The 14836-nt window shown below is 39.7% G+C and overlaps 1 protein-coding gene across 1 annotated transcript in view; it reads left to right on the forward strand.

Moving 5' to 3' along the window:
- Nucleotides 1-758: 758 nt before the first annotated feature.
- Nucleotides 759-14836, forward strand: part of HCN1 (hyperpolarization activated cyclic nucleotide gated potassium channel 1) — a 369251-nt gene continuing 355173 nt past the window's right edge. Inside the window, exon 1 of the mRNA XM_060007055.1 lies at nucleotides 759-1168. Within this exon, the coding sequence (XP_059863038.1) occupies nucleotides 759-1168 (410 nt within the window). The remainder of the gene's footprint in view (nucleotides 1169-14836) is intronic.

Here is a 14836-nt window from a genome sequence, read left to right on the forward strand (position 1 = left end):
CTCTCCTTCAAGTGCACACACACACACACACACACACACACAAGTTCACTTCCACTCATTAAATTTATCATCCATTGTCAAATCTTACTTTCTTATGTACACCTAGCTGTACGCTGAATTTTCTGCACGCAGAGCCAGCCTATCTCCCTTTCCCGATCTGTAACATCATTCAAACAGGCATTCAATGTGACAAGGTCTCAATGAGTTCAAGGATGTTTGTTTCTTTTGGATAAATATACATCCGCTGGCTCAGTCTTTCTCCCTCTGTTTTTCTGACTCTCTCTCCTTTTTCATGCAAACATACACCGAGTCTCTCACAACACGTGCGAATAAATGTCTCGAGGGCTCCTGAGTTCAATGTCACGCTGGGCAGAAGTGGAGCAAGAGTGGAGGGAGAGTGTGCGGCGTGCGGGCGGGGAGACTCCCTTTCCAGCCAGCAGAGGGCAGCCGCCGGGAGGCGCTGGCGCGCGAGGGCTGAGCGGAGCCTCGCCTCGCTCGGACAGCCTCAGCCTCAGCACCTGGCGCGCCGGAGCGGGGAGCGCAGCCACTGAGGGCAGCGGCGGCGGCGGGAGCCAAGCGCGCAGCGAGCAGCGGCGCGGGCGGGAAGCAGAAGCCGCCGCCGCCGCCGCCGCCGCCGCGACGGGCAGCCGGGCTCGGCGGCCGCCGGATCGGGCCCCTGCCCCCTCCGCTTCGTGTCCCCGGCGCTGGGCGGCCGGCGAGTCTGGAGCCCGCGCCGTCGCCGGCCGCGTCCCCCGGGCATGGAAGGAGGCGGCAAGCCCAACTCGTCGTCCAACAGCCGGGACGATGGCAACAGCGTCTTCCCCACCAAGGCGCCCGCGACGGGCGCGGGGCCTGCCGCGGCCGAGAAGCGCCTGGGCACCCCGCCGGGGGGCAGCGGGGCCGGCGGGAAGGAGCAGGGCAATTCCGTGTGCTTCAAGGTGGACGGCGGCGGCGGCGGCGGCGGCGAGGAGCCGGCCGGGGGCTTCGAGGACGCCGAGGGGCCCCGGCGGCAGTACGGCTTCATGCAGCGGCAGTTCACCTCCATGCTGCAGCCCGGGGTCAACAAATTCTCCCTCCGCATGTTTGGGAGCCAGAAGGCGGTGGAGAAGGAGCAGGAAAGGGTTAAAACTGCAGGCTTCTGGATAATCCACCCCTACAGCGATTTCAGGTGAGGACTCCCTGTCGCCGCCCCACCCTCCCTTCCGGGCGCGCCCTTAAACGCGCTTCCCCGCTCTTGGGAGGGGGCGCACGGGGACTCGCGGGGAGGGGGTGCCGGGCTGGCGGCGGGCGGCGCCGCCGGAGGCTTGCACTCGGGCGACAGGCTCGACTCTTCCACAACTAGTTTCCACCCAGGAGGAGGTTGTCTGATGTGTTCCTGTTGCCCGGGCACCCCGGGGAGGTTCTCCTGCTTTGCCTCGGGAACTTTGGGGCCAGGTCGGGGAAGAAGGCCACGGTGACCCCCGGATGGGAGGATGCTAAGTTGTGCAGGGAAACTTTCCCTTCGGAGATGAGAGTGTAAGAAAGTGGCCAGAAAGTCGTCTTGGGGGTGCCACCCTCCCTCGCGCTACTCCCCCAAGAAGTGGGTCCCTCCCAGAGGGGAAGAAGGCGCCCCTGGGTTTGAGGAGAGGATGGGGCGACCGGAGACAGTGACTCACAGGTCCCAGCCGGTCCAGCCTCTCTCGCCTGTGGGGAGTGTTATTAGTCTGTCTCTCAAACGCTTATAGTCGCTGGGTATCCTCAGTGCCTTGCTTCAGGATAGTGGCTGGCAGGCTGAGGATTGGTAATTTGCGCTTGGAGAGTCCCTGACTTGAGATTTCAGTGGAGCTGGCGCTGCCAGGTGGGGCAGGAGCGTGACAGGAAGCCTCGAGTTCCCGAAACGGAGACAGGGGGCGTTTCCAGAGCCCCCTTCCTGAAACACAGGAATACCCTTTCTTGACCTTGGCTACTAGTCTATTTCAGAAATTTCTTTCCCGTTTCCCAACTCGGGAACAAGGGCAGGAGAGCTGTCAGCTGTCAAGGAAACTCTGCTTCGGCGAATTAAAATTAAGACATTTCCTGATCTTATTTGTCGCCCAAGTATTCATTCGGTTATAAGCATGTTTAGAGATTATCAAATGAAGGTCGTGAAGTAGATCCTCTTATTAGTGCGCGAACACCCTGCTGTCACGTTATATTAGCGCCGGAAGAAGGCTGGGCTTTTAATTTAAAAAAAACCCCACAAAAAAACCAAAATTAAAACTCTGGGTGACATCTATCTATCCATTTATTGCTGAAATCGTTCGGAAAGGAAAAAGAAGAAAAACAGTGTGTGCACAAACTAAGAAGTTTTAATAGGCGGCTGTTAAACAGCCAACGAATGTAGCAATAAAAAGAAGCATTACTTTGAGTTATGTTTACAAGCTAAGGGACATTGCCTTCAACTCCACGCCTTAATGGGAGCTGTCCACAGTTCTGAATGACATTAGCTATGGAAAACCCATACTCCTGCCACACAAAGCCTTGGAGCAACTAACTGTCTTCACCTTCTCTGAGATATCTATACACAACATATATTCTCAGAAATAAGTAGCCACTATTATTTATGAATAGGGTGAATGGATTTTAGGAAGTGTGGAATGTGTAAGGTTCTTACTTGCAAAACCACATAGCAAAGTCCAATGGAGGACTTATAAAACCTAACAACATTTTAGTCTATGGAAAATGAAGAGTTTGATAGAAAAAATGTTAATATGAAAAGGATCTACATATTTCCTCCATTACTTATAGAAACAAACTTATGAACGACCCTGTTCTAAGGTATATAAGATTTTCATGTTCTTTAGAATTTTAAAGGTTGAAATAAAATGTAGAATACTATCTGTACCTCAGTCTTCAATGGAAATTTATTGCAACCCATATTATAATTTTTTCATGAAAAAACTTTACATGGAAACAGCCTTCAGTCTTAATAAGAAAAGTAAGCATAGCTTTCCAGAAATATATGTAGTTCAATATTTACATGCAAATAAAATGCTAAACTTTGTTTATTTAATTTCACACTCAATTAAATGGTTACTTATGATACTTTTATTTCTTGAACAGTGTGAAAAGAGACTACACTTTTTCAAAATGGTAGACTATATCAAATAATTAAACTTTCATCAGTTACCACATAAAAACCATGGGGCCACCTTTCAGAAATCGGCATACTGTGCCAAAATCTTTTGAATGAATGAAATTCATGAAATTAAAGATTCTCCACATTTTCCCAAATGAATCATATGAGACAAAATATCTCTTTAAAACAAAAAAAATTGTTACTAAACAGAGGAAGAAATTGAAATCAGTTGATGGTTTAATCTTATCATGCATTTTAAAGAAATGAGAGATGATTAAAGAGTGCTCTAATACCCTAAACAAACTCTACTGTGGAACAGTTTGGAATATTTGATTTTCCCTTGCATAATTGGAAAAAGGAAATGATAGACATAAATTAAACAGCTACTATGATTTAGGTTTTTAACTGGAAGGAATCTGAAAAAAATAGATTTAAAAACTCACAAGTACTATATACACCGGTTTTCTAAAACGACAAACTAAGGAAGAAATATAAATACTTGCTTGCATATGTTTAAGTCTTATTAGTATTTCATTGATGTCTTTACATGATCTTAATACCAATATAGGATTTCTCAAAATCTATAACATGTCAGGATAACATAATGAAAAAAGCAAAAATAAGAAAGACAATTCTGGCAGTATTTTTTTTTTTCCTAAAGGAAAAGCCATATGGGAGTAATCACCCACACAACAGAAATGTTATAGTCATGATCTCTTCACCTCAGACCCTTCCCTGGTGAAGACACTTTCAGGGAAGTGCTTTGCTATGTTTCATACAAATGCCAAACGTAAGCTCAGTAATCATCTAGTGGCTGAAAAAGTGACACTTAAGAATACATTTCCATGGAGAACGGGGGAGATACCAGAAATTAAACATACCCAGGGCTTTTTCCTTCACTATCCTAAGCCTTTGCAGGGCCAGCTAAGTTTTGCAGGCAGCTCTTTGGTCAGCCCCACACTGCTGAGTGTAGCATGAGTTCGCCACTCCAGGGCATGTCAGGACTTTAACGCTGTGGCTAGCGGTCTAGTCCCTTCTCAGGATGATTGATTTCTAAGTCAGGCTCCTTTCTCCTTCCCTCAGGCAGCAGGGCTGTGCTCCCACTGAGACTCCCAGAGAGCTAGCTCAGTGTTGCTCTCACCCGCCTGGGCCCAAGAGTGCTATTGCTGTGTCTGGAGGGTAGTTTTCTCCTACCTCTGGTGTAAGTAGGGCAGAGGTCCTGTATTTCCCTTCCTTCTCAGGGGAGGATGATGTTAGAAACCTTCAGGGACTAAAGAGGCGTCAAATACCATCAATACTGTTGGAAATAGCTGGGGGGGAGCTAGAGAATTTAGTAAAAAAAAAAAATTGTATGTTTTTGTTTATCCCATGGTATATAATCACCCAAACTAGGGAAAATATAGTTACTTAAAAAATAAGATTACACTGATTTTTGTGTGGTGAGGACATGGTCTCAGTCTTACTGAGTTTCATGTGAACAACACACACACACACACAAATAATTTAATTTGAAGGTTAAATATGATTTTGAGATTACTAACAGTGATTTTACATTTATTAGCTAAAACTTTACCTTTCATTCATTAAATAAAAAAGCGACACTGGTCAAGCATTGTACTTTCATAGCCAATCCATAGTTATGATATAATCATTCAAGTACATTGAAAGAATAGCTAGAGGACTTTTGTGGATGTTTGTTATTACGTGAGTAATTTACCTTAGAAGAATTTATCAACAGATTATTTGTCATTTCAGAGATTCTGACATTATTTTGTTGGATCATGCTTACATAAGTACTTTTTTTAAAAATAATGCTCCCATTCCATATATATTGCCAGCAAACCTCTTGCCTCTGGTAAGGGAGGAGATTTTATATCTTGACTCATTATTTCTTCCACTGCTTTTCATCAATTAGTGTGAATAACTGTGAAAAGCTTATTGTGTCGTAAGTACACAAGGACTCTAGAGATGGGAGTCACTTCCTGAAGATTCTGGTGTATCTGGGCTTCCGTCTCCGCCTCATGTTGCATCTACAACTGTGCTGATGTCAGAGATCACTGATGTGTTCATTAGTGAAGGGAAGCTTCCTCCATAGAACAGTTAGTCAGAGAGAGAACGCTTGTTTCTAGGAGCTTCTCCTGAGAAGACAGTTCAACCTTCTGGGGTTTAAGGACTAATTAGCCTACTGCTATGTTACCTTTGTGCTGAATACACTGTATTCTCCCAGCAATGCTCATTTTATTTGCTTTCCATATCAACACAGCCAAAATTGACCGTAAGAATTTACTTTTTTTCCTGTTAGGTGAACCTTTTTATATCTTATAAATTCAATTCAGTTCTTCTTAGTGGCTCTAGCAACTGTTAGGCCCCATTAAAGTGAAACTATTTGAAAGATTCGGAGGTATGAATTTATTCAGTTACTTTTTCTTAGTATACATGTAAACTATAAAACTTTAAATTTTATTAAATATTTCATTATTTAATTGCAGTTAATAGATATAGTGATCATACTATTAAAATATTACAAGATATTTTCCATTTTTTTTCTGAGCAACTTTGCCTTTAAAACCTACTTTTGGGGACATGGTGTAAATTGAGTCATTGGGCAGAAGCACTTTTACCAATTCATATTTAATTATGTGGGCTTGTATTTATGAACTTGCATGGTGAATAATATAATGAAAGAGTTTCAAATGCATTGGAACCATATATTACTTACCACTGTTATCATAGGGTCATTTAACAGAATCTAGTTAAACTATATCTGCTTGATCGAAAACCAGAACTCAAAATAACACCAACACCAGAAACAATTTAAATAGTATTTGTAATTCTGCATTATTCCACTCAATGAGCCTGTGTCCCCGAGTGAGTATGAGGCAAGCAAAATATATCTGTGATCCTGATGTGAGCATTTTGCTATCCTGAGTGTAATTCTTATGTTTAGCAGATAATTCACTCCCTTACTTGGAGACAAAAATTGGGTTTAGGATGAAGACTTTCCAATAGAGTTTCTTGTAAGTATCATACAAATTATGGCAGACCATCAGCACTGCAGGAAGAGTACTGAACATGTTCAGGGTCTGTGACAAATTTCATTTTATCATGTTGGGCAAAGAAGTAGCAAACTATGAATTAGGCTGACACCATATATTTTAGGACGAGAGGTAGTGGTAATAAGAAAAATTCTGCATACACTAGGATAAAAAACTATTTTCACTTACATTTTCTTCTAAAAATAATTTTTTTTGTGTGTGTGTGTGAAGGCATCTTAATGCACAACTTAGCATTATTTCCCCCTCCACCAAAAAAAAAAAAAAATCAGGGGAAAATGGCGGTGCTTCCTGGTTCATCCTGGAATTTTCTGTTTTTGCAAAATAAACCTCATGGCTCTATTAATTCTGTGTATGTGTGTGTGTGTGTGCGTGTGTGCGCGCGCGCGTGAGAGAGAGAGAGAGAGAGAGAGAGAAACTGTTCAAGGGACATCTGTATACAAGGGACATCTGATAAATGCTCATTTATCTGACACACTTCACCCAAGTTTGAGTGATAAAAATTGATTTTGTGGGGCTTCCCTGGTGGCGCAGTGGTTGAGAGTCCTCCTGCCGATGCAGGGGACACGGGTTCGTGCCCCGGTCCGGGAAGATCCCACATGCCGCAGACCGGCTGGGCCCGTGAGCCATGGCCGCTGGGCCTGCGCGTCCGGAGCCTGTGCTCCGCAACGGGAGAGGCCACAGCAGTGAGACACCCGCGTACCGCAAAAAAAAAAAAAAAAAAAAAAATTGATTTTGTGACCCTTTTCAAGTTTATTCATTAATTTCCTCGTAATATTCTTCAACCGTTTGACCTAATAATTGACCACTCAGTTAAAGCAAGGTAGCAAAATTATGCATGCCTCAGATTAACAATTTAACAATCTTATTTACATAGACCTGTTTTTATTTTCAACATGTTATTTATAACTCTAAAGAAGTAAGGCTAATTGCATACACATAGAGTTAGCAACTGTTTACAAATTTTATATGTTCAGGTTTGTTTCCAGTATTTCAGTATTGTAAACAGTGGTGCAGCAAACATCTTTGTGCATGACTTTTCTTCATTATATTCTGTACCTGTTGATTTTACCAATTAATACTGCTATCAATTGAGACACATCTTAAAAGTATAAGTGACGTGGGTTCACCAGTGCTGATGTTCCTGTTTAGATATTCACAGGCAGTTTTAGGACGGAAAGTCAAAATTGTCCTCCGTTCTATTCATCACAGAGTACATAGAGTGGTAAGAGAGATCTTATGTCATGTCCTGTTATCCAGTGTCTAATGATGTTATTGCACTGCTTACAGTCCTTTGAGGCCGCCTTCCCATTACTCTTGAATACATTTGACAAACCTTACATGAGCTACAGGACCTTGCATAATTTCAACCTATGTGGGCAACCTCATCACACACCACTCGCCTCCTCCCTGTCGTCAGCCACCAGGGTAAATTTTCAGCTCCTAGAACCAGCTGAAGTTCTCTCCTGCCACAGAGAGTTTGATGTGACATTTAACCCCACTGCCTGAAATTCTCCTTTCACTTTTTGTCATTCTGCATCATAGCTTGTTTCTCCTTGTCATCTGGATTTCAGTTTAATCATTGTGATCACCTTCACCTCCACCACCCCCCATTTGATTTTCTCTCTGGGCCTCTTGTTTCATCAGAATTTATATTTTATGTATGTCCCTCCACTAGAATTCAAGCTCACAACCTCATCAGTATTATTCAATTTTATATTCCTAATGCCATAAAAATGCACATAATAGACTTTTTTTTTCCTGCTAAGCTTTCTCAGATGCTTTATTTTTTTTACAGTTTTTTTGAGATATTATTTACCTACCGTTACGGTTCACTCATTTAAAGGGAATGATTGCTTTCTAGTATGCTCACAGAGTTGTGCAACCATTACCACAATCCATTTTAGAAAATGTTATCACTCTAAGAAGGAACTCCATACCAATTAGCGCTCACTTTTGTCTTTCTCCTTCCCTTCCTCCCCTCACAGCTCTGTCCAACCACTAATCTACTTTCTGGCTCTATAGAATTCTTTTTTTATTCTGGAAATTTCATATCAGTGGAATCATACAATATGTAACCTTTTGTTATTGGCTTCTTTCCCTTAGTATAATGTTTTCAAGTTTCGTCTGTGTTGCAGCATGTTTCAGTACTTTGTTTTGATATGCATATACCAAATTTTATCCATTCATCAGTTGATGGATATCCGGATTACTTTTAGCTTTCGGTTTTATGAATACTGCTGGTATGAACACTGTTATATATTTTTTGTGCAGAGGTGTATTTTCATTTATCTTAGAAGTGAAATTTCTGGGTCAACATAACAGACTTTTAAAAAATATTACTGAATGAATGGGCAAAGAATTAGTCTCCAACCAGAGTGTGCCACATTTATTCTTTACATTAATAAATCCAGATAAAGAAAGCTGTTTCTTCCCTTACAGCAATAGTTGGCATCCCCTCCTGTTGCCACCTGCAAGTACATGTCCCAACTATTACATTTTCCTGCCCAATATACAGAGGACTAAATGAAACTGCAGGGAGGTTAAGCAGCATAAACCTGGTGACATAGATAGATAGTAAGAACTGGGCCAGGAGTTCAGCTCTTTGGAATCTTGATTCTGTCACTCCAACTCTTTTACCTAAAAAGAAACGAGGCTGCCGATATAAATAATTCTCCACACCTGTGGGAAAACAGTATGTTAGACCTTATCATTTATTCTTCCTCCCTCCCGAAACCATCCCAAAATAATGTGAAAAAACCACAAAAATACATAGACAACTCGAAGAAAGAGGAGAAAGCAGAGAACAAGAGATCTCAAAAACATTTTGGAAAATAAAACATTTTGGAAAAAAAAGCTAATGGAGAAATTATTCTACTTATACAATCCTTCACCATTGAACTGCAGAAGTGTTCAGGAAATGAAGGGAGCAGTTAAGAGAGAGTTTCCAGGAAAGCCAGGCTGAAACTAGGAGGATTAAGTAAGGGTCTCTTAGTGAGTACAGAACTCTTTTTTTTAACATCTTTATTGGAGTATAATTGCTTTACAATGGTGTGTTAGTTTCTGCTGTATAAAAAAGTGAATCAGCTATACATATACATATATCCCCATATCTTCTCCCTCTTGCGTCTCCCTCCCACCCTCCCTATTGCATTCCTCTAGGTGGTCACAAAGCACCAAGCTGATCTTCCTGTGCTATGTGGATGCTTCCCACTAGATATCTGTTTTACATTTGGTAGTGTATATATGTCCATGCCACTCTCTCACTTTGTCCCAGCTTACCCTTCCCCCTCCCCGTGTCCTCAAGTCCATTCTCTACGTCTGCATCTTTATTCCTGTCCTTCCCCTAGGTTCTTCATAATGTTTTCTTTTTTTTTTTTTAGATTCCATATACATGTGTTATCATACAGTATTTGTTTTTCTCTTTCTGACTTACTTCACTCTGTAGGACAGACTCTAGGTCCATCCACCTCACTACAAATAACTCAATTTCATTTCTTTTTATGGCTGAGTAATATTCCATTGTATATATGTGCCATATCCTCTTTATCCATTCATCTGTCGATGGACACTTAGGTTGCTTCCATTCCATGTCCTGGCTATTGTAAATAGAGCTGCAATGAACATTGTGGTACATGACTGTTTTTGAATTATGGTTTTCTCAGGGTATATGCCCAGTAGTGGGATTGCTGGGTCATATGGTAGTTCTACATTTAGTGTTTTAAGGAACCTCCATACTGTTCTCCATAGTGACTGTATCAATTTACATTCCCACCAACAGTGCAAGAGGGTTCCCTTTTCTCCACATCCTCTCCAGCATTTATTGTTTGTAGATTTTTTTTTTTTTTTTTTTTGCGCTACCTGGGCCTCTCACTGTTGTGGTCTCTCCCATTGAGGAGCACAGGCTCTGGACGTGCAGGCTCAGCGGCCATGGCTCACGGGCCCAGCTGCTCCGCGGTATGTGGGATCTTCCCGGACCGGGGCACAAACCCATGTCCCCTGCATCGGCAGGCGGACTCTCAACATTTGCGCCACCAGGGAAGCCCTGTTTGTAGATTTTTTGATGATGGCATTCTGACTGGTGTGAGATGATAGCTCATTGTAGTTTTGATTTGCATTTCTCTAATGATTAGTGATGTTGAGCATTCTTTCATGTGTTTGTTGGCAATCTGTAAATCTTCTTTGGAGAAATGTCTGTTTAGGTCTTCTGCCCATTTTTGGATTGGGTTGGTTGTTTTTTTGATATTGAGCTGCATGAGCTGCTGGTAAATTTTGGAGATTAATCCTTTATCAGTTGCTTCATTTGCAAATATTTTCTCCCATTCTGAGGGTGGTCTTTTTGTCTTGTTTCCGGTTTCCGTTGCTGTGAAAAGCTTTTAAGTTTCATTAGGTCCCATTTGTTTATTTTTGTTTTTATTTCCATTTCTGTAGGAGGTGGATCAAAAAGGATCTTGCTGTGATTTATGTCATAGTGTGTTCTGCCTGTGTTTTCCTGTAAGAGTTTTATAGTCTTTAATTCATTTAGGCCTTATATTTAGGTCTTTAATTCATTTTGAGTTTATTTTTGTGTATGGTGTTAGGGAGTGTTCTAATTTCATTCTTTTACATGTAGCTGTCCAGTTTTCCCAGCACCACTTATTGAAGAGGCTGTCCTTTCTCCATTGTATATTCTTGCCTCCTTTATCAAAATAAGGTGACCATATGTGCATGGGTTTATCTCGGGCTTTCTATTCTGTTCCATTGATCTATATTTCTGTTTTTGTGCCAGTACCATACTATCTTAATTACTGTAGCTTTGTAGTATTGTCTGAAGTCAGGAAGCCTGATTCCTCCAGCTCCGTTTTTCTTTCTCAAGATTGCTTTGTCTATTTGGCGTCTTTTGTGTTTCCATACAAATTGTGAAATTTTTTGTCCTAGTTCTGTGGAAAATGCCATTGGTAGTTTGATAGGGATTGCATTGAATCTGTAGATTGCTTTGGATAGTATAGTCATTTTCACAATATTGATTCTTCCAGTCCAAGAACTGATGGACAGTCCAAGTGTCCATCTGTTTGTATCATCTTTAATTTCTTTCATCAGTGTCTTATAGTTTTCTGCATACAGGTCTTTTGTCTCCATAGGTAGGTTTATTCCTAGGTATTTTATTCTTTTTGTTGTAATGTTCAATGGGAGTGTTTCCTTAATTTCTCTTTCAGATTTTTCATCATTAGAACTCTTAATCTGACATCAGAATGCTTGGAGCCTGGTCAGTTCTCCCCAGGCAGGACACTGGGGAAAAAATACCTCCAATGGGAGATGAGACACTTCAGTGTCTTCCAATAAAAATTCTTATTTATTACTTAATGACCTTGCAAAAAGCCTCACATTTGTACACAGAGACTGTATGTATATTTTGGTATTACATCATCTGATATGATCTAAAAGCAAAAGATTACAGGACTTTTGAGAAAAGTCTTTATCATAAAAGAGAAAAACTAAGTCAAACAGCAAAAGAAAGTGCTGAGAACAAAGAAGCATTTGGGATAAGGGGAAACTCAACATTATTTAAAAATACTCTAAAAGTTATATCTTCAGAAAGATATTTTATCTGTACAGTAAGAACAATATGCTATGAAAAGAATACCCAGGATGTAGTAAGTTGGCATGTAAAGTCTAGGAAATCTCTCAGAATTAGGGCAAAAAGAAAAAGAGAAAACAGAAAATATAAGCAAAATAAAGGATAATTTATAAGGTCAAACTCCATAAAAGGAGTTTCAAGATGAGAACATAGTGTGAAAATGGACATATGGGATTAACAGAGACATTTTAAACAAAATTTTCCAGATAGCAGGGAGTGAAACGTCTTTTCTGAGAAAGTCATAGAGCACTCAGCTCCAAGAAAGGAAAAGACCCCATCAGGAACCTCACACACCTCAGAACACCTCTGAATCAGAAAAAAGCAAAAGAAAACAAAACCCTAAAGCTTTCCTAAGAGAAAGTTATAAGTTTACAGTATTTCTCAAGAAGTGAGAAAATACTGTAAGCTAAATGATAGTGTGACAAAGTCTACAAAATTCTGAAAGAAAGTGACATCTAAAAGAGCTGTATACCCTGCCATAATATGAAGATTAAAGAAAGCCAATTAGAATTCAAGAACTCTAATATTAACCACCCATGTATCCTTTCTTACAAAGTTATTGGATCATGTGCTTCAGCAGAACAAGGAATCACACCAAATAGCGTGAAAACGGAAGAGGGGATATGGGATCTCACAAAGAAGAACCTTGAAAGAAAGTCCCAGGAGTACTCCTGAGTAGCTAGCTGGTCTTGAAGGAAACCAGTCTAGACAGGGACCAGAAAGCAGAGGCCTCTGGAGAAAGGCCTTCATGGGAGAGAAAATGAATAATCAGCAGTTGAAAAGTAGTGTTAATAGGTGGTCCACAGATCCTTTGGAACAAGATATCTATGACTTTCATATGAACACCTATTGAGTACATTAAATAGAAACAAATAAACAAAAGATCTTTATCAACTCCAGGATGATTTGAAGGTGTGTAAAAAAGGGAAAAAAATTACAATGCTTGGATCAGCAGTGAATAACACTTACCTGGCCATTTTAAAGTAAACAAGGTTGACTGATTTAAACAAAGATTATGGTCCAGTTATTCTGGGAGGAAAGAGAAAGGTAGATGAGGGTTGGGTGTCCTAAGAAAGCTAAATCCTCATCTGCCATAACTGGAAATTAGCAGGGTTTAAAGTTGATGTATCAGTTTCTCTTTGAAATGTGAATTTAATGTCAAAAGAAAAAATTACGGTGTTTAAGAAGTGGGCATGTAGAGTGAAAGGAAGGGAGCTTATAATCTTCTTATAATCCTTTAATGCTATTTTACTTGTTAAAAAAAGATTATGGGTATGTTTTGAGGTGACATATCGTTTTGTTAAGAACACAGATTCTGGAGCCAGCCTGTTTGGGTCAGAATCCCAGTCCACCACCTTAGTATCTGGGCCTCAGTTTCCTTAATTATAAAACGAGGAAAAGAATATATATATATCTTATTGGGTTGTTGGGAAGATACATATTTTATATTTGTATTATGAATATATAGTGTCTAGATATGTAGTGCTTAGAAATAGTATACTTTGCTTCTTAATGCTATGTAAGTGTTAGCTAAAATTATGAAAGTAAAATTGGAGCAGAATTAAGGAGTGTGAACTATTTAAGAAAGGAGAATACTAAGTAGACGCTTGACAGTCTTCAGAATTCCTTTAGCAAATGTGTCAGTGAAGGCAGGGCCATGTAAATGATATGCTGTTCTGTTTTCTTTTTATCTTCAGGGAAGTCTGGGCAGCAGAAGCCCTGATGTGTAGTGGCCGTGTTTGTGTGTGCTCTGTGAAATAAGTTCACTCATGAGGGAATTAGCATTGGAAAACACCTAATACATCTTCTATCTGCAAAATTTTCAAGATATAACAGTATTATCTTCTAAATTGGTATAGAATGCTATGGTGTTGAACATTGAGAAATAGCTTTTAGGGAAAATTCTGATGACACTGAGTTGCCATTAATCCTTCCCATTACTCTTTATTTTCATCAGAAAATGGCATAAGCCATTTGGGATCTTATTTCAAATCAGTTAAATGTTATATATGAGTCAAATAAGATGATTCATAACTTGCTAATTTCTTTCATTTTCCTTTTTATGGTCAATTTTTTTTCCATTGGAGTGTAATTGACTTATAATATTATATTAGTTTTCAGGGGTACCACGAAGTAAGCCAATATTTTTATACATTATGAAATGATCACCATGATTAATCTAGTTATCATCACTATACAAAGTTATTACAGTATTATTGGGTATATTCCCCATGCTGTATATTACATTCCCATGACTTATTTATTTTATAATTGGAAGTGTGTACCTCTTAATCCCCATCACCTATTTATTATTTATTGTCAAATTTCATAGTCTATGAAAAATGGTTATTTAGAAATATAATTTAAGGAAAAATTCTTTTTTACATCATTTTAGAGCAGATGTCACTTACTGCCCTATGTTAGTTTTTAAAGAGAGTATACTTTATGAAAAATTATACAATCTTGGTTGTTTGAGAGACATGAACAGAGGCTGAGAAAATGAATATTGAAGGTTATATGAGTAATATTTATAGGGAGAACGAGTATTCCTTATTTTTTTTGTAGAAGAGTCATTCATTGTTTAAATAATTATTTTTAAAAATAATCTTTGTTCTGAGCAATAAATCTGGTATTTGTCTTGGAAAATCATGTAAATGAATTAGGATGAAGATTAGAAACAGATATATTGTCCAGGATTCAGATGTATTTTTTTAAATATATAAAATAGCAGACATATGTGCTAAAATTACCTAGTTATGGTTGTACATATATTGAATAATATAAATAACCCCAGAATCCTATTAACTTAATTATTGATTATACTAATCATTCATTGGCTATCCATTTATGTTAGTGACACTTAGGCTTCCAGGCTCAGAGAATACTTTAAGAATCAGATGAAATCTGTGGATTCTCAGCCTGGAAAAGTACATGTATTCACAAAATTTTTGTTTGTGATTTTAAGAGGTTTGTGGTTCTCTTCAAGCACATTTATTTTCGGACCCCAAGTTAAGACTTCTTGAACTAATATTTTTACACATAAATATGATACTAAAAACAATGCATGGA

Source organism: Delphinus delphis, chromosome 3 (genome assembly GCF_949987515.2).
Source record: "Delphinus delphis chromosome 3, mDelDel1.2, whole genome shotgun sequence".
Lineage (NCBI taxonomy): Eukaryota > Metazoa > Chordata > Mammalia > Artiodactyla > Delphinidae > Delphinus > Delphinus delphis.